We start from the raw sequence: 22,467 nt of genomic DNA, 5'->3' as shown, positions 1-22,467 counted from the left end.
GTGTCACATAAAAGTGGCAGCTCCTCTTCCTTCCTTTGCGCTGCTGCAGAGACCTATATCATGAACATGGATCCTGAGAGTCTGTGAACATTTGCAGGACCTAATCTGTCCTGTGTTGGCTTCCTGTTGCACTGGAAACCCACAATGGGTTCTGTAAGCACACACTGAAACACAAGGCCTTGGTGTGAGGCTGCTATTGCCTCAAAGGGCAATTCTGCAATTTGGCATCTAAACTTACATGCATCAGATGCGCCAAAATTGGCAGTTAAGCATGTAAGCACCCTAAGGTGCTATTCTATAAGGTTGTGCCTAAGTGATATAGTGCCTAACTGGAAGGGAGGTACATATGTGGACACTTGGGTGTATGTCCAACTTATAGAATACCAAAAGCTACGTGCTTTGAGTGGTGGGCTTCAACATGCCCATTCACACCTGCCATTGACCTGGCATAAAAAGTCAGGCCTAAATTTAGGCATGCCAATTTGGGTTTCTGTAATGGTATCTTGGTATACAGATACTATTACAGAACTGGGGTTAAGCATGCAGCATCGGCATGCCTATAAAGGTCACCCAAATTTGGGCACTAACATGCAGGGGCACCGAGCACAAATGGTATAATGGAATCTGGACTCCCAGATTCCGTTACAGTATAAAGCGCAAGTCAACTTGTGCGCGCCAATATTTTGGCACTCACGCCATATCAAATGCAGGTGTAAATGTTACATCTGGTATTCTGAGATACATGTGTCTGTATGGGACCTGCCGTGCAGCAGAAGAAAGGAGGTGTTGGTGCCCCAGTACAAGTCGTTGGTGAGGCCCCACTTGGAATATTGTGTTCAGTTTTGGAGGTTGTATCTGGCCAAGGATTTAAGACTTGACGTGGTCCGGAGGAAAGCAACAAAAATAGTAAGGGTTTTACACCAAAAGAAGTACGAGAAGAGACTAGAAGACGCCAATATGTATATTCTGGATAAGGGACAGAGGTGATATTTAAATATTTGAAAGGTATTAATATAGGACCAAATCTTCTCCAAAGAAGGGAAATTGGTAGAACTAGAGGACATAAATTGAGGTTGAGGGGTGGTAGACTTAAGAGTAATGTTAGGAAATTCTTTTTCACGGAGAGAATGGCGAATTCCCTCCTGAAGAAGGTGGTGGAGAGGAAAAGAGTGCCGAAATTAAAAAAGCGTGGGATGAACACAGAGGAATGCTAATTAGAATATGAATGGGCAAACATTCACAGTCTGAATCCCTCAAAGGAGATGGTTTGGATAGGCTGGAGTGCGTTTTGATTGCAACCTAAGGACAGTACCAGGTGGACTTCTAAGGTCTATGGTCCAGAAATAACAAAGAAAAAATCATTTTAATTTAATTATAGAATTGTAAAGCATGTAATTATAGGGAAGACTGGATGGTCGATTCGGGATTCGGGTCTTTATCTGCTGTCATTTACTATGTTACTATGTATAACGACACCCTTGCAGCTGAATGCTATGTTGGGTGAAAGCTAAAGCCTGTAGAAGATTAAGTGCTATTACACTGTAATTTTAGTGCGCAAATGGGGCTTGATTTAGACACTAAAATGATCAAATTAGAGGGGAGGTATGTATTTTGCAGAAATGAGTGGGGAAAGAGAAAGTTTAATGAGACAGGGAGGGGAGGGGAGAAGACTAAAGTCTAATATTTTATTTCTGCTATCATCCGGGGTTACATCAGTTTTAAAGCGTTCAAATATTTTAATATTTATACACCGCTTGTAACCTAAGCGGTTTACATTCAGGTACTCAAGTATTTCTCCCTACCTGTCCCAGTGGGCTCACAATCTAACGTACCTGGGACAATGGAGTGTTAAGTGACTTGCCCAGGGCCACAAGGAGTAGCGCTGGGCTCGAACCTGCAACCTTAGGGTGTTGAGGCTGCAGCCCTAACTACTAGGCCACTCCATACAGGATAAACATTTGGGAAGCACTTATGCTACTGTGAACCACTAGGGACAGAGTAAGTACCTGCGTATAATATGTGCAACTGGTAGCGTTATAGAAATGATAAGTAGTAATATGAGAAGCACTGGTATTGGTATACCGTGTTTCCCCCAAAAATAAGACACTGTCATATTAATTTTGGGTCCAAAAAAGGCACAAGGTCTTATTTTGGGGTAGGTCTTATTTTTTTCATGTACAATAATCATCTCTCCCTTCCTATCCTCCACCCCAATTCTTCCTATTTCCTTTCTCTCCCCCACATGTGCAGCATCTTTCCTCCTCTCTCACCCATCCCCTTGTGCAGTATCTTTCTATCCCTCCCTCCCTCTTGTGCAGCAGAACCCTTGAAGCTTCCATCCCTCCCTTCCTCCCATCCCCCTGTGCAGCATCTTTCTATCCCTCCCATTCCCCCCTGCCGCCACGCACCACACCCCCCCCTGCTGACCCTTCCATCTCTCCCTCCCATGCGAACCCTGACCACGAGCCGAAATACCTGGAAACAAACAGCAGTGTCGGCAGCACAGGCTGCATCGCGGCCTGCCCTTCTCACATCCGGGCTTTCCTCTGCTGCATCACTGATGATATCATCAGCAACGCGGTACGGAACGGCTGGATGTGAGAAGGGCAGGCTGCAATCCAGCCTGTGTTACCGACACTGCCATTTGTTTCCAGGTATTTCACCTCATGGTCGGGGTTCGCATGGGAGAGATGGAAGGGTTGGCGGGGGATGTGCTGGGGGGGCAGGGGGAAGCACTGCTGCTGGCAACTAGGGCTTATTTTTTGGGGTGGGGCTTATATTAAGACCTACCCCGAAAATCATGCTAGATCTTATTTTAGGGGGAGGTCTTATTTTTGGGGAAAACGGTATACACACACACAGGCAGATATTCAAAGATCTAGGGGTTGACATTCAATGCAATTAAACCGGTCAAACGGTTCCTGGATGATTAAATTGCTTTTTTGGGGATCAGTTAGTGCTGAATTCAAAACTGGCTATTTTGGGGGCTTGCTGAGAGGCAAGATAAATGCTGATATTCAGATCGCATAAAGTCAGTCCTATCTGTACGTGGTAACTCATAGCCAGTTAAGTGTTGCATATTGCACTTAACTTGCTATGTATTAGCTGGCTCCATGAACCCAGAAATTTAATGCTGGTGCCAATTGAATTTCCAGGTTTAGCACTGACGGTGGTCAGGAAAACACTGATTGCCACTAGCTGAAGATCAGGCCCCTAATGCTTAACTTAAGGAGTTATGGCCTAGAATTGGCAAACTGAAATTTTTAATTGAAATGCATAAACAGAGGATAACATATTTCTCAACATGAAAAAAATCCAATATTATGTTTTAACAATTGTGTCTTCTGGGAGGCAATTCATTAGAGACAATACATGATCATGATCATAGTGGAGAAAAAAGCCTCAGCTGCTTCCATGTCCAAACAATCCCAGTTGTCAGCAGAAAAAAAAATATGATCCAAATTTCCTAACAAGGGTCTTTGTTTCTCCAATTAAGAACATAAGAACATAAGAAGTTGCCTCCGCTGAGGCAGACCAGAGGTCCATCTCGCCCAGCGGTCCGCTCCCGCGGTGGCCCATCAGGCCCATTGCCTGAGCAATGGTCCCAGACTATCCCTATAACCTACCACTACTCCTATCTGTACCCCTCAATTCCTTTATCCTCTAGGAACCTATCCAAACCTTCTTTGAAGCCTTGTAACGTGCTCCGGCCTATCACAGCCTCCGGAAGCGCGTTCCATGTGTCCACCACCCTCTGGGTGAAAAAGAACTTTCTGGCATTTGTTTTAAACCTATCCCCTTTTAATTTCTCCGAGTGCCCTCTTGTACTTGTGGTTCCCCATAATCTGAAAAATCTGTCCCTGTCTACCTTTTCTACCTGTCTACCTTCAGGATCTTGAAGGTTTCTATCATGTCTCCTCTAAGTCTCCGCTTTTCCAGGGAGAACAGCCCCAGCTTTTTCAGTCTGTCAGTATATGAGAGGTTTTCCATACCCCTTATCAGTTTAGTTGCTCTTCTCTGGACTCCCTCAAGTACCGCCATGTCCTTCTTGAGGTACAGCGACCAGTACTGGACACAGTACTCCAGATGCGGTCGCACCATTGCACGATACAGTGGCAGGATGACCTCCTTTGTCCTGGTCGATACCCTTCTTAATGATACCCAACATTTTGTTTGCTTTTCTTGAGGCTGTGGCGCACTGAGCCGACGCCTTCAAAGATGTGTCTACCATCACTCCCAGGTCTCTTTCAAGGTTACTTACGCCTAGCAGTGATCCCCCCATTTTGTAGCTGAACATCGGGTTCTTTTTCCCTACATGCATGACCTTGCATTTCCCTACGTTAAAGTTCATTTGCCATTTTTTGCAATTCTTCGGTTGCTTCAAGGTTTGTTTGTTTTTTTTGTTGTTTTTAACATGACACGCCATGCACCAACACTCCTTTCATGACAAATCAGAGCTGTGGTTTCTCTAGAAATGACGTGATGGGGTAAACCAGAACTTGGGGTTTAGAATTTAAAAGGCGTTAAGCAGTAGCGCTCCGCTGTCTCAGGCCACCATGAAAAGAGTGTTGGTGCATGGCGTGTTATGTTAAAAAAACGACAACCCTGAAGCAGCCGAAGAATTGGAGACACAAGGACCCTTGTTGGGAAATTTGGATTGTATATTTTTTTCTGCTGACGCTGGGATTATTTGGACATGAGCCTTAAGGAGTAGTTGTCAGCGATTGCACGGTTGGCCTTTATTTTGAGACATTTACCACAATTTGGAGTGGAGTATTTTTTTGTCAATATTCTGAATCTAGACAGCATTGTTACTAGTTGTAAGCAGCTGTCATATGAGTCTGAGGCTTTTTTTCTCCACTATGAAATGGTGATCATGTACTGTCTCTAATGAAATGCCTCCCAGCAGACACAATTGTTAACACATAATATTGTTTTTTTTAAACTGAAATTTTTCCCTTTCTGTGCACCTTTAAATTTAGACATCTAACAAGTAGTTGGAGCCTGAGGAGAAGTCAGATTGGAGGAATAAGAACATAAGATTTGCTGCTGCTGGGTCCATTGTGCCCAGCAGTCCACTCACACACCAGTGCCCTATTTGAGTCTAGCCTTATCTGCGTACGTTCTGGTTCAGCAGGAACTTGTCTAACCTTGACTTGAATCCCTGGAGGGTGTTTCCCCCTATAACAGCCTCTAGAAAAGCGTTCGATTTCTACCACTCTCTGGGTGAAGAACTTCGTTACGTTTGTACAGAATCTATCCCCTTTTAAACTTTAGAGAGTACCCTCTCGTTCTCTCCACCTTGGAGAGGGTGAACAATTTCTCTTTTTCTACTAAGTCTATTCCCTTCATTATCTTGAATGTTTCGATCATGTCCCCTCTTAGTCTCCTTTTTTCAAGGGAGAAGAGGCCCAGGTTCTCTAATCTCTCACTGTACGGCAACTCCTCTAGCCCCTTAACCATTTTTGTCACTCTTCTCTGGACCCTTTCGAGTAGTACTATGTCCTTTTTCATGTACGGTGACCAGTGCTGGACACAGTATTCCAGGTGGGGGTGTATCTTGGCCCGGTAAAACGGCATTATAACCTTTCCAGATCTGTTTGTGATCCCCTTCTTAATCATTGCTAGCATTCTGTTTCGGTGCTCAACATGCATTTCCATTGCTAGGCACCTAACTTACGTACCTAAAGATAGGCAAATGAATAGTAGGCCTCAGTTGAGGAGCCTGTTTTTGGACACCTGAAGTAGCTGCTTAAGTTTGGCTGAAAAGTTCCTCAATCTAGGCGTTCAGCTTTTCTTTGAATATTTCTACTCCCATTTTTATTTTTGGATAGTTGAAACAGGGCATCAGATTTCACTGCAGGTAGTTTTAAAATCTGCCTTCAAAACTTATCTTTTTGGTTTGGCTTACTGTTCTTATTTTCTGACACTGTGGGTTTGAGTGCTATTTGACAAATACTATTTAAGGGTGAATGAGCCTTTTTTCTATTGTCCCTATCCTATTTTATGGCATTCTTTTATGCCTATAATTGTTTTTACTATATTTTTTTGCAAACAGTTTTGGTCTGCTCGTCAGTAAAGGTGATATAGAAAGTTTTAATTAAATACTAATCATGTCCTGAAGTGACATCAGTGCAGCTCCACCAATTGAGAGGTGTTCCTGCAATGACATCAGCAGTTTGGCTCCCACTGCAAATACCTGATGAAAAATGAACTTAAAAATAGAAGAATCAATATTCAGCCGTGATAACGACCTTAAGAATTTAAATACCGGTGTTCAATTAATAAGTAAGTTCAGTACCGCTGTACCTAATCAGTGGCATTGAATATACACATTAAACAGTCATCACTCTGCCATTATACGCTAAACTGAATTTAGAACATAACTGCATAATGGCTGATCACCACTATTATTTGGATATTTTTTGTTCTGCCTTCTTTCCATTCAGATGTGGACTGACCATTGAAACAAAAGGGCAGTGTCTGAGGGCCCATAGCAGTAGGGGCCCCACTCTCCCCTAGCTTCAACTTAATTTAACCACTTTTGATAGATGATTAGAGGCCCATGACCTTTTTCGCCCAAGAGCCCAGATCACTTACAGTCTGCCTCTGCCTCTTATACAGTTTGCATCAGGATATTTAGACAGATTTTGGGCTTGATACTTTCCGTATAAGTGCCGAAGATCCACATGTAGCTTTATTTTATCTTTCAAAAAGGATTATGGATGCCAATTCCAAAATCCAAGCCTTCCCTTAACAGGGTTCAATCACAGTTAATATTCTTACCAATGCAAAAAAGTGACAGGTGGCCCTTTAACTACTGTCCTGCTCTCAGCTAGATTTCTACAGGGAAAGAGAGAGATGCACAAAGGCGATTTTTAAGATTTAGAAATATTTTTCAGTGGCTTGGCACACTGTTATCAAAGGTCTGCAAACGATTGCCAGCTGGGACAGGTAGGCTAGTAGCACCTTAGAGAAAGAGTACCGCTGGCAATCACCTCACAAAGCCACGGGGCTGTCTCCATCTTGTTCACCACAGGTCCACAATTGCACTTCAATAGGCGGAATGAGAACAGGTGCAAGGAACAGCTTCTCAGTACCTCTGATCACCAATGGTGCTGGGATTCAAGAAGTTATAAGACGAGCCATGATGATCCATAGTTGTGTGAACTTTCTTTTTCTTTAACTGAAGTTTCAAAGAAAGGTTGCACAGAGAAGGCATCACTGTATTCTTTATCCGCATGTAAATAGCTGTCTGTAAAATGTGGCCTATATGAATTAGAGCTGGGTAACAATGGTGTCATTCCCTTTCAATATCATCTTTTCTCTAATGCTAGACATTTACAGGCATGTACAAGACTTTGTAAGAAAAAGTGCAAATTCTCTGTTTTGGAGGGGAATGTTTGGTGACCAAACTTTGGTCCTCTGTCAAGCCCATGATGTAAACACAATACAGAACTTAATATAAAAAATGTTTTAAAAAGTCAGGCAAACTGTATACAATGAAAGCACTTGGTCCCTAGTAAATTCCATTAACAAGCTGCTATGAAGGATAGCGAGGCAGAACAGGAACTGCCTCTCACCAGTCAAAGCACAATCAGGAACTTTCAAGTGTGCATTTTGGTCACAAGCCATGTCGTTGTCATTAAACCCGCTATTTGTAGCATTTCATAGGTTGGATTCATCCACAGTGGGTGCCTGCGTGTAGGGATCAGAAAACCTGCGCTTGACTTTTGCTGTGGGCTCATAATCTTCAGAGGAGCCCCGAAGCTGGCACAGATCTACGCCTGGCATCATGTACACAGATTGGATACTGTCTGTCCGCCTTGCAGGCTGATCCCTGCGCCTCACTTCCACTGCTGGCCCACCTTCATTTCCTGTGGAAGTTCTCCATGCAGACTCTGTGGCACTGATGCCAGGAGGGAGCTTTATGTTTGAGGTGGGAAGCAGCGGGCGTCTGTGATGGACCTTCTTCATTTTGGCTAGAAAGGAGGATGGCTTTCGCCTTGAAGGCAAGGTCAGAGAAGCTGGAGGACAAGGAGCACCAAGTATGCCAATTATATTTGTGGATGAATTGCTGAAGCAGGGAACAGGGGGCTGAGTGCCACACTGGGAAGTTCCTTTAGAGAAAAAAACAACACACATTATTTGATTTTTCTTTTTTTTTTCGGGGGGGGGGGGGGGAGGGGGGGAGGCTTGCAAATAGCAGCTAATAAAAATTTGCATCCTTAAGCCTTACCATTAACTCCCAGCAAGCAACTGCTCAGCTGTAAAAACGAACAGAGAATGAAACACCGTAGGTGAAAGGATATTAAGTCCACACTCTACCTTAATACTGACCTTCGGTATCCGTCTGCCCCGTCCGGTCTTCCAGAAGGCTCTCTGTGCTGATGGATGTCTCCGAATCAGCATTTTCCTCATCTGAGCCTCTCTGGTCTAGTTCCGGCAGGCGGTACGTGATATCCTCCCTAAAGCACATCAGAGGAAAAAAAGATGCAAAGAAATGTTTTCAGGGCATTATTTCCTGAAAGCTGTTATTCAAAGAAAAGATGAAAGGAGGGAAAGGAAGAAAGGAATGAAGATGCAGGTGTTTGGCTACGTGTACATTTTGAACACCACAACAATCTGTGCTTAATAAGCCTCAATTTATTTTTCGCATTCTTACAAGTTTAAATGTTTTTACCACTAGACAGCAAAAGTAAAACACAAAAAGCAAACTGTTTTCACTTAGCATTGGAAGTAAAATGCCTATAGTAATGTTACCTTAAGTCCAGGTGTGATTATGTCATAAGGATGTATATTACCAACCATAACCAACATTGAAATCAACGCAATCAACTACCCCATACAAACCACCCTAAAACTGCTAGGAATAACTATCGAAAGATGCTGCACCATGCTACCGCAAATCAATAAACAATACAAAAGTCATTCTTAGTCATGAGAAACTTAAGACAAGTTCAGAAATTCTTCGAGAAAACTCAATTCCAGCTCATAGTTCAGTCCTTAATACTAGGCCTACTTGACTACTGTAATATCCTCTACCTCCCATGCCCTACAACCATAACAAAACAACTACAAACTATCCAAAACACAGCACTAAGACTCATCTACTCATTAAAGAAACATGATCACATTACAGAAGCATATTTCCAATCGCACTGGCTTCCGATCCCAGCAAGAATACAATTTAAATTCTACTGCCTACTATTTGAGACTTTATGCGGAGACAGTCCAAACTACCTGAATAACCGCCTCATCCACAACACCGCAACCAGACATAGGAAAACTCACGCCCCATTCTCATACCCCCCAATTAAGGAGGTCAAACGGAAAAAACTATATGATGGCCTCCTGGCCACTCAAGCAGCCAAACTAGACAACCAAATCGCCAATCTACTGACGGCATCCCTTGACTACAAGACTTTTAGAAAAGAAATAAAGACCATACTCTTCAAGAAAACTCTGAAAAAAGAAATAATACCGCAAGTCTCAAACTCCACCTCTCACTAAAGCCAACTACCCCAAACAAATAACCTTACCCATTTCTCACTCTTTTTGAAAATGACCAATTTTTTTTTTGTAAATTCTTGTTGTAATACATCTTGGATAATTCTTTTGTAATCCGCCTTGAACTTCAAGGTAATGGCGGAATAGAAATCCCTAATGTAATGTAATGTAATGTATTAATACCCTGAGTAGTTTTGCCATGGATTGAAAATATAATCTGTTTTCTGTATCATCCTACATTTTATCAGTAAAGATGAAGACACACAGGTGCTTTGGTACAAGCTATGCAGTCTACACAGTACTGCAGAATTTGACTTTCAAAATGTATAGTAAAAAAAACACTGGCTCTTTCAAACTTGAACACAACTTTCACTTTACAGGGCTTCTACTGTGCGACCAAGTCAGAAAAATGGCAAATATCTCACTAGCATTCAGAGACAAAGCTATTTTATTTCAAGGGTCTTATTATAAATTCTAGAAATGCCATCTGCATACAAGAAAATCTCAATCCTTGACTTCCCCCACCTCTGGCTCAAGGCCCATGAACTCACTTTTCCTCTTTGATGGACTGAATTCGCTCAATCAGGAGTTCTGATTCACGGTCAACCTCTGTCTCAGAGGACACTTCCTCCTCTTGCACCGACCCCAGCTCAGGCAAGCCATTGTCACTGGCCTTGGGGCTCTTACTCTGAAAAAGAGAGAAAGAGGGGTGAGAGATCATGATTTTCTAAATGCTCCATTTGGGACCCTGCCCACCATCCAAACCTCTGAAGTTAGTTAGGACATGCAGCATTGCAACTACAGGTGGTGTCTTGCAAATTAAAGAGCCTTTAGTAAGGGTACCCCGCATTCACTTGTCCCGTGTAAAATTTAGTTAACAGAAAAAAAGGTTCTGAAGTAGTGGGGTTAGAATGACATCTTTATTACATTAAATTGAATTTTGTTGACTGGTAAAAGCCAGATTTAATCAAATGCCTTATTTATAACCAGTTCCTGGGGGAACAGGAAGGTAAAGTCTTTTTTAACTAGTCTGTACACAACTTTGACCTTTTGGAAAGGCGACATAGCAAGTCTTTTAATAAACAATATCAATAAAAACGACTTGTCCCAGGGTCACATAGAATCGGTGGCAGAGGGCATGCTTAAACTCATATCTTGTAAAGATGCCACTCTTCTACTTTTTAGGTCGAGCAGTTCCAAGATGTGCCAGGAATTAGTTGCTGCCAGATGGCAGCCTGAATGGGCCACGGCCAGCTACTGCATGCTCCTTGTACTTCAATTAGCCCACAGCCTTCTGCTCAGAAGACTCTGGAATAACCATAGCAATAACATCTTGTCTGTGCAGAGAATCAAAGTGAAAAATATTGGACTAGAGCCACTGCCAGATCCATGGGGACTGGCTGCTTGTTTCTGGTATTTTTTTGTCATATATCTATATCTTTTTATGCTGAATACAGCAGATCAAAGTGCTAGTGGCTGTATAATATGCTTGGTTCTCCATTCTTGGGGTGGGAGTTTCATCCATCAACATAACATTAAGATGAATCTTTGTTAAAATAATGGTGACAAACTTTGCCAATTTTGCCAAAACATCCTTCTCTAGATGAACTTGGGCTTACTTCATTCCCCAAGATAGTTTTCATGATTCATGTTTACTCTAGATGTTGCCCTGTTTCTCAGCACCATACCATTACCATTACCATCCCTAATAAAACATTGAAAATTTGATGTTGATCTGATCTGGCTCCGTGACACTGCATTGCATCCAGTTCTTGGGCCTGACTTCTGCTCCTCTGGCCAGGTGGGGAGATGGGGGAGACTGTGGAGGTCTTGGTTCAGGTGTGCCAACCATTGCACAAATGGTACTGCCTACTAGCTAGCTTTTGGAAGGAGCTGAAATCTGTGGTCCAGACCAGGTACTATCACTGCAATGAGCTGGGCTAGACTGGTAGGAGGTGTGGGGGGAAGGGAGGAGGGATAAATGCAAATGAAGGCTCCTAGTGCTATAGCCCCAGAAGGAGTTGAAAGCTAGAAGACTCAAAATAAGTAGCAGGAAAAATGAACCGAGTAATATACCCATTTCCAAGTACCCATAAATTCCCAAAGAACTCAGCAAGCAATTTTCAATTACAATTTTAATTTATCCAATCTTTCTCATCCAAAGAGGTTTGGAGCATGCTTTGAAATTTAATACAGACGTACAGCATGCTACAAGGGTTAGGTTCCACACGTGAATTATTATTACTTCCCCATGCACTAAGGTAATTCCAACAGGTCTTGTACATACCAAAATCCCCTCAAATGGGGAGGAAAAGCCCAGGTAGACAGGCCAGAGCTAGAGAGAGAGATGAACACCAGTTCATCATTCAAACAATGAAGACAAGTCAAAGAAAGTGACCTTCCTAAACAACATTTATGAAACATACATGCCAAAAGTAGCACTCACTGCTCTCTCCAGGGATGTCACACTTGTCCATTAGAATGCAGGTTGTGGCTCTTCAAACACTTCATTATAGATGTGTGAACTTAGGAATAGTTAGTTACCAGATTTCCTCTTTAAAAAAGCGGACACCTGGCCCTGCCCCCAAACAAACCTCGTGTCTTCTTCCCTGAGCTTGGGGTTGCGTCTGGAGGGCTTCTGCGCATGTGCTGACATCGACACGATTTTGTGATGTCATCACGTCACCATTTGTGCATGCGCAGAGTCCCTCCAGACATGGTCCTGAGTTCAGGGCCTTCCAAAACACAGAGAAACTGCCAGGTTTTGGAAAACCCTCTGGACACCCGGACAGTTGGGAAATTGTTCTCTATATGTTATCTCTAGCTGTATTGAGAGAAGGGTGGAAAACTCATGCAGGTTAGGTGGCATTTTCAAATCTTTGAATGCACTTTTCCATCAAAAATGTACCTACAGAAAAAGCAGGTGTGAATAATGTTCAACCCAGGCTGGGAGACAGTGTGTATAAGTAACAAGAGATCCTTTTACTATGTCTTATCGTAGAACATGCTCAGGTGTCCTGCAGTAACTTATATAATCTGTGTGCACAAACCACATGCAAAAAAAAGTAACCACATACATTTCACACTCGCAGGAAGTTTCCAAGGCACAGTAATATGCATACTTACACTCTGAAAAGTGGTCTTCGTCCTAATGTGGACAATTTCAAAGTTATTACCCATCCCCAACATGACCATGTGGAATTAACAGGTGTAAGCACATCTGATGCATGCTTACTTCCATGGAGGCATTCAAAACAGAGTATGTCTAACCTGGTAGATCATGGTTAGTTAAAAAGAAAATACCCTCAAGAATTCTAATTTTAAAATTAAGCAACCAATTCCAGTGGGTATTTGCATCAGAAGTCCATCCAGTATGATAATGGACCAATTAAGGATGCAGACTGATGGGTACCAGGGATTCTCAGCCTTTCTCCTGTAAAATACACAGGGCACCCATGTCCCTTATCCTAACACCCTAAAGGCCTTTCAAGGTATCTATAACATTTGCTTGCTCTTGGCTTCACTCACCGTGTTCTGTCGAAGCAGGGACAGCCTGCGGAAGGCAATGGTCTCTGCGGCTTCCAGCTGATTGATTTCATCCATTTTTATCGTGTACTTTCGCATCTGCTCCTTTATCAGCATTTCCACACATCTGCATAACAGAGTGCAGGTTGCTGGTTTAGTCGCAGCACAAAAGATCACAAAGTAAACATCAAGCGGGCTTGACAGACACTGCTGCAGCCTGGAGGCCTCAAATAAGACATTTGGCTTGACCCAGGCAAAACAATATGTCATAGATATTCAAAGCAATTTAAATACCCATAAGAGGCTGCTGGCTAGGGTTACCAGATGTCCAGGAAAACCCGGAAATATCCTCTTTATAGAGGACTGTACAAGTGCCTGGATGGATTTCCAAAACCTGGCAGTTTGTCCGGGTTTTGGAAGGCCCTGCACTCGGGGTCGCATCTGGAGGGCCTCTGCGCATGCACGGATGTTGTGATGATATCACACACATGCAAGTGATGCCTCTGCTGTCAACGTCTGCACAGGCCTTCCAGACATGGCCACAAGAACGGGGAAAGAGACGTGTGGTTTGTGTGGGGGCGCGATTCTGGGTGAAGTGGGGCAGGCCTGAGCGAGGCCAGGTATCTTCTGTTTTTTAAAGAGGAAATATGGTAGCCCTGGCCGTTCAAATCACTTGGTCTCGGCTAAGCGAGGATATTCAGCATCGCTTAACCGGACAGTCCCAATGAATATTTCTGATAACTTGCCATCCCATTAACTGGCAAGATCAGGGGTAGAGTAACAATCTAGCTGGTTAGCAGTGATATTCAGTCCACTAACCAGCTAGGTAACCACAAACTTATGACAGAAAAAAGGCTATCCTAAATTTATGCAGCGAGGTTAACCATACACCGTTCTGAAATATATCAACTGGTGCCTGGTTAATCTCTGTATAGCGGCTGATAAAAGTCTGGCAGCACCCCCCTTCCTATTCACCTCCTTGAAACTTCAGGTACAGCAATACTTAAAATACTGTGAGACTGCCACTAGAGGTCACGGCAGTCATTTTGAAGATCAGGGCCCCCCCCACTTTAAACTTTACTACTCCGCATGATGCCAATTTTAGATGAAGTAATATTTTTATGCTTTAGAAGTTGCTGTCAAATAACTTCTAATTTTTTTTGTTGCAGTCATGTAACACTATATGGTTACATATGGCCCTATAAGCTCTCAGACAGTATTGCACACTAGTTCATATGTCAATTCTAGGTTTTAGGCCCTCTAACATTTATCTGTATGTTTACTGAGGCAGAGTTCATGTACTTTGTCACAGACTTCCAACTACCCAATGCTTGATAAAAGAGGATATTCTGATAAATCCTTACTCTCCAAATGAAGCATGTGTAACACTTTTCCAAACAACAGCACGAAGACATGCGTAACATTTTATCCAAAATTAACTGTTTGCCATTTCTGATACCCACCCCATGAGACTACCACAAAGATGACCCAAGACTCCATCTCATGTCAGCACAAGTTCCCTTTTTCAGTTGCAGTCATGGGGAGGGATGTGATCTCAAAATATCGCTTCTTTACGGTCCTGGCTGTACCATGCTGACTGCTGGGTTTTATTCCTCGCCAAGTAGAGAAACTGACTTTTCCCAGCGACACTACATGTGCAATAGCTGGTAATTGTTTAGACTGGGGCTCTCTGGCCTAGCTCCCAATTGTGCAGGCTAAGGCCATACTACCAGGTCAAGTCTAATGGCCTTGTACCCAGGTTCCTGGTTGATGAACCGGACCAGGATGAGCACGGAGTGTGGCTCCGCAGTCTGAAGTCAAAGCCCACAGGCAATAAGTTGGCAAGGCTTGTAGCTCAGGCTCCATGGGGCCCTTACTGCAGGGGGTATTGGTCCCCTTTTATCCTTCCACATTCCTTGAAGTGCTATGCCCCCCCCCCCCCTCCGATATCTGCAGCTCCAGTCAACCTAAAAAAAAAAAATCTCAAAAGCAATTAGTTGGGTTTAGCTTTATTCCCTTCGAATATGGGAATAAAATAATTGAAAAAAAAAGATCAAATCCCCACACCCAAGCATGTGGGAGGCAGGAATCATTTGGAGTCCTGAGCCATGGACAGCCCCAGGTAGGTCAGTAAGTCTTGGCATGTGTGCAACGCAACCTGAGGAAGCCAACATCTGAGCACATTTGCCAGCAATCTCTGTCCTCTGAAAACGATCTGGGGGAGAGGGGGACGGTTATAGCAGAATCTACCTTGAATCAAACACAGGACCTACAGTCAATGCCTTTGGAGGAACATTAGCCATTTTAGGTCCTACTGCTTTTTCTCTGCAGCAAGATTTCTCTCAGCCCCTGGTGAAATGGTTGATCCTTCACCTTATACAGGCTTGGAATCTGGGGGGCCCCCAAGTCCTGAATAACTCCAGCAAGCAGTCCTGCAGGTGCTAGTGGCTGAGGATGGACTATGTGAAGGGCCCTTCTTTGGGATCCAAACAATGAAGAAGTGATCCCATTCTGTAAGGATTTCCTTTGTCACTGAGGGTGGTCATGGGGGGACTTCTCAGATCACCCGTCACGCCCCAACTCTGATTCAGAGGCAGAATTGATTCAGTTTTGGAGAGCACGTGTCTCTTCGCAGCTGACTTCTTAGAAATGGACCCTATTCTAGAAGTTTTTTCCAAGTATTTTCCCCTTCATAAAATGCTCAAGATTCTGCATGATGTTGGCAGAGTGGGTCCCCCCAGATGGGTCCTCCAGGGATCCAAGGTGTTGGACTGGCTGTATCTTTTCTCTCTAGAAAAGGTGGATAAATATTGGAAGTAGCACAATGAGAGGTGATGATCTGTAAACAGGCACAAGCTGCAGAACACACGACAGGGAAAAATACAATTTATTAAATTTGAGCATCCAACGTGGCATCTCCTGCTTCAGTACTTGAAGGAGATGAAGGTTTTTGGCTCTCTGATCATTTATTTGCTTGCCACTGAGGCCGCCTACATTTGAAGGAACAAACAAGTGCATAAACAGACACAAGCGACTTCTGGGCTGCAAGCCCAAGTGGTTTCCCTAGAGAATGTCTGCCGGTTGGTAACTTGGTCATCACTCCATTCCTTTGTGAAGTATTAGACTGGATGTACTAGCCAGAGCCATCATTTAAGGAGCCATGTCCTCCCTAGCCCAGTGAGTTCAGCTTGGGTATACCCCAACCATCAGGATGGCGCAGCCTAAATGTAAGTGAAATTTATTCATACATGTTAATTCCTTTCCTTTATACTGGCTGCACCATACTGAGACACTTCCCGCCTCACTCACTTACAGAAGACTTTAGTTGACAGAACTCATGGGGATCTCTCTCTCTCTCTCTTTAGTGGTGTTAAAAAAAAAATGTTCAGGGAGAAAACCCTGAATCTAAGGTGCAATTTGAGGGACCTGTTTGCTGTGCCTGGATAGTAGTGCTCAATAACACCAGAGCAGGAGACTTTGGGTGCCGAATCTTGGCGGGCACCCGCGGAGATAGATGCCCTGATGTCACTCGGGTCCTGCACCCCCGAGTGAAAAGGACGCTACAACTACGGCAGGTCAGGCCCCTTGGGAGCCCCTTGGAGACACTGGGAGACATTTGTGATATGTATGTATGAAATTTCTTGATATATTATGGGGAAAAGAAAAGGGAAGGCAAAAGTTTCCACACCTATTATGGCTGGCCCCATAGATAGACACCTTGTGTCTACCAGTGCCTTAGGCCACAGTCGTGGTTCCGATTCAATATTAGGGGCCTCGCTCAGTCCCCCAGAAAGAACTCCCCCTTCTCCACCTAATACTACTGTTGTTTGGAACCCAAGAATGGTTCCAGTTCTCAACCTGTGGGAGTATCAGACCAACAGGAATCTACCTCATTAGTTTATGGGGAGATGCCCAAAGCCTTATCCTTTCAGGAGGAGGCTTTAGTTGTAAGAAAAACACAGGATGAGCCACAGAAAGTTTCCCTTAAAGATTTATGGCATATTAACACTAGAGTGGAGGGGTTATTAATATCAGTGGTGATCCAAAATATAACATTTTCAAAGGAAGTAGTTAATAAGTTGCAAAATGTTGATTCAAACTTGAAGATTATGGAAAAACGTATTATAACAACTGAGTCTCATGTTGTTACATTGCAAGCGGTATCTTTATCAGCTGTTAAAGATTTTCATATTACCCACACGAAATTTGAGAAAATGGAAAATATCTTAAGGGCAAAAAACCTACGATTGGTCCATTTCCCCAAAACCCATTTATTATCTCCAGACATTTTAATTCGTAAATATTTCAAAGAAGTATTGGGGTTGGCCGACGTAGAGAAATTGCCCATAACAAACTTATATTACCGTATATCCCACAGAAAAAGAAAATTCCTGCAGATTTGGGTGTAGACCAGCTGGAACAGTTAGTTTGATTTAACTGGTTTCCTGGAAGTTTCACAAGATACAATTCAAACTAGATCTACCTTACTGATAACTTGTGCAAGAGAGATAGATAAATCATTAATTATGAAATGTTATTTTCAGAATAAGCTTCTTAAATTTTGTGGAGATAATATAATGATTTTTCCAGATGTGGCCCAAGCCACACAATTGAGAAGAAAAGCTTTTTTAGCTTTGAAATCGAGTGTGTTGACTTTGGGAGCCACATTTTATTTAAAGTTTCCATGCAAATGCTTAGTAAAATATAAAGAAAATGAATATGTATACTGGGATTCTATTCAATTGGAACAATTTTTGCAACTTCATGAAACTTGTAAGGCAACCATCTGAATTAATATTAGTTTGGAGTTTAGATTTATTATGCACCATAATAATTGATTTTTTTTTTGATCATGATTATGTTTGAATATATTGATTAATTAATATCAGGATGTATTCTCCCATTATGTGGACTAGAGGAGATAATGAATAATACTTGAAATATTTTATTTTCTGTAACTTTTCCGTTCTTTATTATTATCTGTAAAAATGATAATGATGAAAATTTGATAAATTAAAAAAAAAAATGTTCAGAAGCTTCTGGTTATACAATTCATTATAGATGAGTGGTTGATGAGGCATGGGTATGGTTTAAATGCTACTTTTAGCAGAGGTACTGGTGTTTTCCACAGAGCACCAGCTATTATTCCAGTGACGTCCTGGGAAAAGTCGGTTTCTCTGCCTCCATCTGCTGGCAGGCAGGGAATACAACCCAATCGTTAGTTTGGTGCATTGGTGCAAGCCAGGCTAAAGAGAAGGACATTACCAGTATGAGAACATTTCACTATACAGAATTGTCTTACTTATTGTGATTTTACTTATTAGAATGCTTATGTTAAGTCAAATAAGCCTACAAAAAACTTGCTTCCACTATAAGCAGGGACAATGTAACTAAGAGTCAGAAAAAGCACTATGCTATAAACAAAACAGACTGACTCTGTAACAGTAACACAACCCCAGAGGAGGACTCGTTATACAAAAAGTTAAGCTCAGAGATATAAAACTCTGAAGAGGGAGAGGTAACCCCCTCTTAGGGAAAGAGTTTATCTTCCAATCATTGCTTCATAATTGTGACAAACGAGCCCAACTCCTAGGTATAAAAGTTTTAACTGTGTATATAACTCAATGTAGATGCAATATGCATTCAACAGGCGTTCAAAAATAGATAAATATTTTGCATTCAGGTAAGCACTAGAATTTTCAGCATTCATATGATTAATTCTCAAAAGTACTTATCAGGGTCCCCTGATAAGTACTTTTGAGAATTAATCATATGAATGCTGAAAATTCTAGTGCTTACCTGAATGCAAAATATTTATCTATTTTTGAACGCCTGTTGAATGCATATTGCATCTACATTGAGTTATATACACAGTTAAAACTTTTATACCTAGGAGTTGGGCTCGTTTGTCACAATTATGAAGCAATGATTGGAAGATAAACTCTTTCCCTAAGAGGGGGTTACCTCTCCCTCTTCAGAGTTTTATATCTCTGAGCTTAACTTTTTGTATAACGAGTCCTCCTCTGGGGTTGTGTTACTGTTACAAAAAACTTGCTGCATTTGGTCTTCTAAATGAACTACTGGCACATCTAGGAGATAATTCTACATGGGTGCTGCCTTTTAAGTACCCTGATGCCACACAGTTAGACTTTATTTTATATCAGCACCTAGGCACCCAGATGCTGTTATAGTATTGCTTTCCGATATAGTAGTTCTTTGGATTATAGTGTGGGGGGGCTTTGTTGGGGAGGAAATATTTGTGGAGTTACAATTTGTGTACATTATTACGTGCGTGTGTGTGCGTGTATTCCTGTGTGTGTGTGTGTGTGTGTTGGGGGGGAATGTGGATAGGTTGGGGGAGGGAGGACAGGAGGAATTATGTTATTTTGATGTTTATTATCTGTTGAGTGGGTTTTTTTAAATAATATAAAAAAGAATACTTGCAAAATCTGGCATCAGGACACCTAAAATCTAGGCACATGCAATTACAGCAGCCATAGACCTAGTGTAACTGTTTAAACTCAACTTATTCTCTAAGTGGCACATATAAGTGCAGTGCAGCCCATACCCTTCCCATGTGAATGACCCCTTTGCCTTTATAAGCTGTGTCACTTCTGTGCACCCTTACAGAATAATACTTAACTGTTGTGATGCCACTTATGTTACAAGACATTATATGTACTGGCAGACTATGGAGTGGATCAAATAAAATATAAATTACTGCTGATGGTTTATTTGAGCTTTAATCATATGGTGCCTAGGTATTTATGTGATTGTCTGGCTCTGTATGTCCCAGCGAGACAATTAAGATCGTCTATACAGGCAAGTTTGAATGTGCCATCTTCAAAAAGCCTCCACTATAAGAATACAAGGAAAAGTGTGTTCTCTTATGTAGGGCCTATGGAGTGGAATAAATTACTTGTGTATTTACGACAGTTGAAAGATCTGCAGGATATTGCACATAGTGTGATGTAATAACTTAAACAGTAGACAGGTTGTTTGATTTTGGCTGAACTCACTCAATGTATTTGCAATGTAGACAAGTCTTCCAATCGCAAAAATCAACAAGAACAAGACTTGTGGGAGAAGATGTATATAGTATCTTTTAGCAGTACCCTCAGATACCTGTGCTGTTAATCATAAACGATTGCTTTTAAACAGCTTAAACAGGTTAGAGATATCATTCACCGGGTTCTGCTCTTTTATAAAGTGCCAATGCTTAGTGCACATAATCCTCCAAATAAATATGTAAAGTGATCTAGTGCAATTGTAAAAGAATTCAATTTTAGACAGCACTTATCTTAAACCTAAGGGCTAAGACAGTGTTTTAAGATAAGTGCTGTCTAAAATTGAATTCTTTTACAATTGCACTAGATCACTTTACATATTTATTTGGAGGATTATGTGCACTAAGCATTGGCACTTTATAAAAGAGCAGAACCCGGTGAATGATATCTCTAACCTGTTTAAGCTGTTTAAAAGCAATCGTTTATGATTAACAGCACAGGTATCTGAGGGTACTGCTAAAAGATACTATATACATCTTCTCCCACAAGTCTTGTTCTTGTTGATTTTGGCTGAAACCATATTTGCAGTCAAAATTCACTACTCTTGTTTCAGCCCCACCGCCAAACAGTACTACACCAAAGGAGGTTTGCATTTTCCACTTACATAGTTGTTTTGGAGACATCTTTCATGCTGGTTAAGGGGTCTGAGTTATCAGGGCAGCGTAACAGACACGGGGCAAAGACGATGGCCAAAGCATTGGGTGACATCCGGTTCACGTCTTCAATCAAAGCAACTCTGAAACCAAACAGGTCAAAAGTCATGGTCAATATAATAACTAAAAGTCTACTTGGCTCCACCAGTCTAGCCACTATTACCTTCCTATGGTGTTGTCATAGACCCATCTCCTCCCTCTCTTGCCCTATTGCTATGGCCCTCTTGTGTCCCAAGCATGTGTGAATTGGCTTCTACCATCTCTACGGCAAGTCCATTCTGTGCATTCACACCCCTCATGAAAAAAGTATCATGATTCCTTATCTAGCAGGTTAGAGAAAGGCAGGACATAATTCTACATATTGCAAACTGCAATGAAGAAAATCAGAAAGTATAACAGGCAAGGGCTGGCCTTACTTGACGAGATGGAAGATGAGTCTTTCCAGGGTGGTGTGATTCACCTGTGGAAGCTGATCCAGGACTTTGTATATTGCACACAGTTGTTCTCGTTTATCTGGTAGCTCTGCAGATGAAAATGGGGAAAGGGCAGAGAAGCAGAACTGGCTTGTATCACTATCATCACATCAATGGAATAAAAATGAAGCTTGACCAACACTGGTTATTCCCCTACTCGCTAGCTTTGTAGTTTACTGGATATGTTTGTCGTCATAGACAAGATTGGCTGTGTGACACAAACTGTACAGAGAAAGTACGGCCACAGCAGCTACACCTATTACTTATCCTCAAGCATTTAGGAATTCTGAGACAACTATTAGCTAGCTACAAAAACACAAAGAAACAAATATATGAGAATTTTCAGCCAGACAATATGTGTAACCGTGAATGCTGAAGATGCACAATTTACTTGGCCTGGATAACTTATCCCTACCAGTTCTATGGTCACAGACAAACACATTAAGTCACAAGGCTAGAAGCTGAATATCACACCACTATGGGGGTAATTTTAAAACTGCACAACTGAACATGCACATTGTACAAGATCATGTGTCCTTAAACACACACGGCATACAGTGTTCTTGAAGGTGTAGTTTGGGTAGAACTGGGGTGAAGTTGCAACATATGCATATATTTTATGGTTTAACATTTTTATTGAATAATGGCATACAAACTGACTAGTTTCAACACACTTACAGGAATAGTTACTTTATTTGATATATCGTAATTATTAACAAGATTGTTAAACCAAAGCGGTTTATAATGAAAAGAGTTAAAAATGATAAAATCAATAAGGACAAACAGGGTAAACCTCCTCCCCTCCCCTCCCAAAACTGACCCGAAATCTGAAAATGGCTGAAAATGGAAGTGCCTAAGCAGAAGCGACTGGAGATTGCGCCTGCTTAGAGCTTGTTTCAATCCCAAAATGGCCTCTGGAACTTCCCACGGCAGTCTCACGAGGCTGCAGCAGGAAGTCCTGGCAGCCATACTGGTGAGGAACTGATGGGGCAAGAGTGACTAGACCAAGAAGAGGCCACTATACAACCAGAGTTTTAAAAGGTAGGCTCAGGTGGCCCGAGGGAGAAAGAATGAGCTGCCACTAGACTAACAGGGCATTTAAAAGTAGGCCTGGGGAGGGCCTTCAGGTGGTGAAAGGGTGGAAGGGCTATGGTGGTAGTGGGGGGTGGCAGACCGCTCTCTGCGAGGGAGGGGGGGGGTGCGATTTATTTCTTGGTTTCAGCAAATCAACCCAAGAAC

At 42.2% G+C, this 22,467-nt stretch overlaps 1 protein-coding gene across 11 annotated transcripts in view; it reads right to left on the bottom strand.

The window, feature by feature from the left end:
- Positions 1 to 5,433: 5,433 nt before the first annotated feature.
- Positions 5,434 to 22,467, bottom strand: part of MYO9B (myosin IXB) — a 256,166-nt gene continuing 239,132 nt past the window's right edge. For 6 of the 11 annotated variants that reach the window (XM_033957189.1, XM_033957188.1, XM_033957190.1 and 3 more), the window contains 7 exons: positions 21,172 to 21,277; positions 20,707 to 20,838; positions 13,039 to 13,162; positions 11,798 to 11,845; positions 10,062 to 10,198; positions 8,341 to 8,468; positions 5,434 to 8,120 (listed from right to left, as the gene is read on the bottom strand). In XM_033957189.1, coding sequence (XP_033813080.1) covers positions 7,669 to 8,120; positions 8,341 to 8,468; positions 10,062 to 10,198; positions 11,798 to 11,845; positions 13,039 to 13,162; positions 20,707 to 20,838; positions 21,172 to 21,277 — 1,127 coding nt within the window. In that variant the 3' untranslated portion in view covers positions 5,434 to 7,668. Of the gene's footprint in view, positions 8,121 to 8,239; positions 8,268 to 8,328; positions 8,469 to 10,061; positions 10,199 to 11,797; positions 11,846 to 12,636; positions 12,659 to 13,038; positions 13,163 to 20,706; positions 20,839 to 21,171; positions 21,278 to 22,467 lie in introns of those variants that run through there. The other 5 variants (XM_033957191.1, XM_033957199.1, XM_033957195.1 and 2 more) reach the window with 4 other exon arrangements.

The sequence above is a fragment of the Geotrypetes seraphini genome, chromosome 8 (genome assembly GCF_902459505.1).
Source record: "Geotrypetes seraphini chromosome 8, aGeoSer1.1, whole genome shotgun sequence".
Lineage (NCBI taxonomy): Eukaryota > Metazoa > Chordata > Amphibia > Gymnophiona > Dermophiidae > Geotrypetes > Geotrypetes seraphini.
The sequence above is the reverse complement of the archived record's forward strand: the minus strand, read 5'-3'. Positions and strand labels throughout refer to the sequence as shown.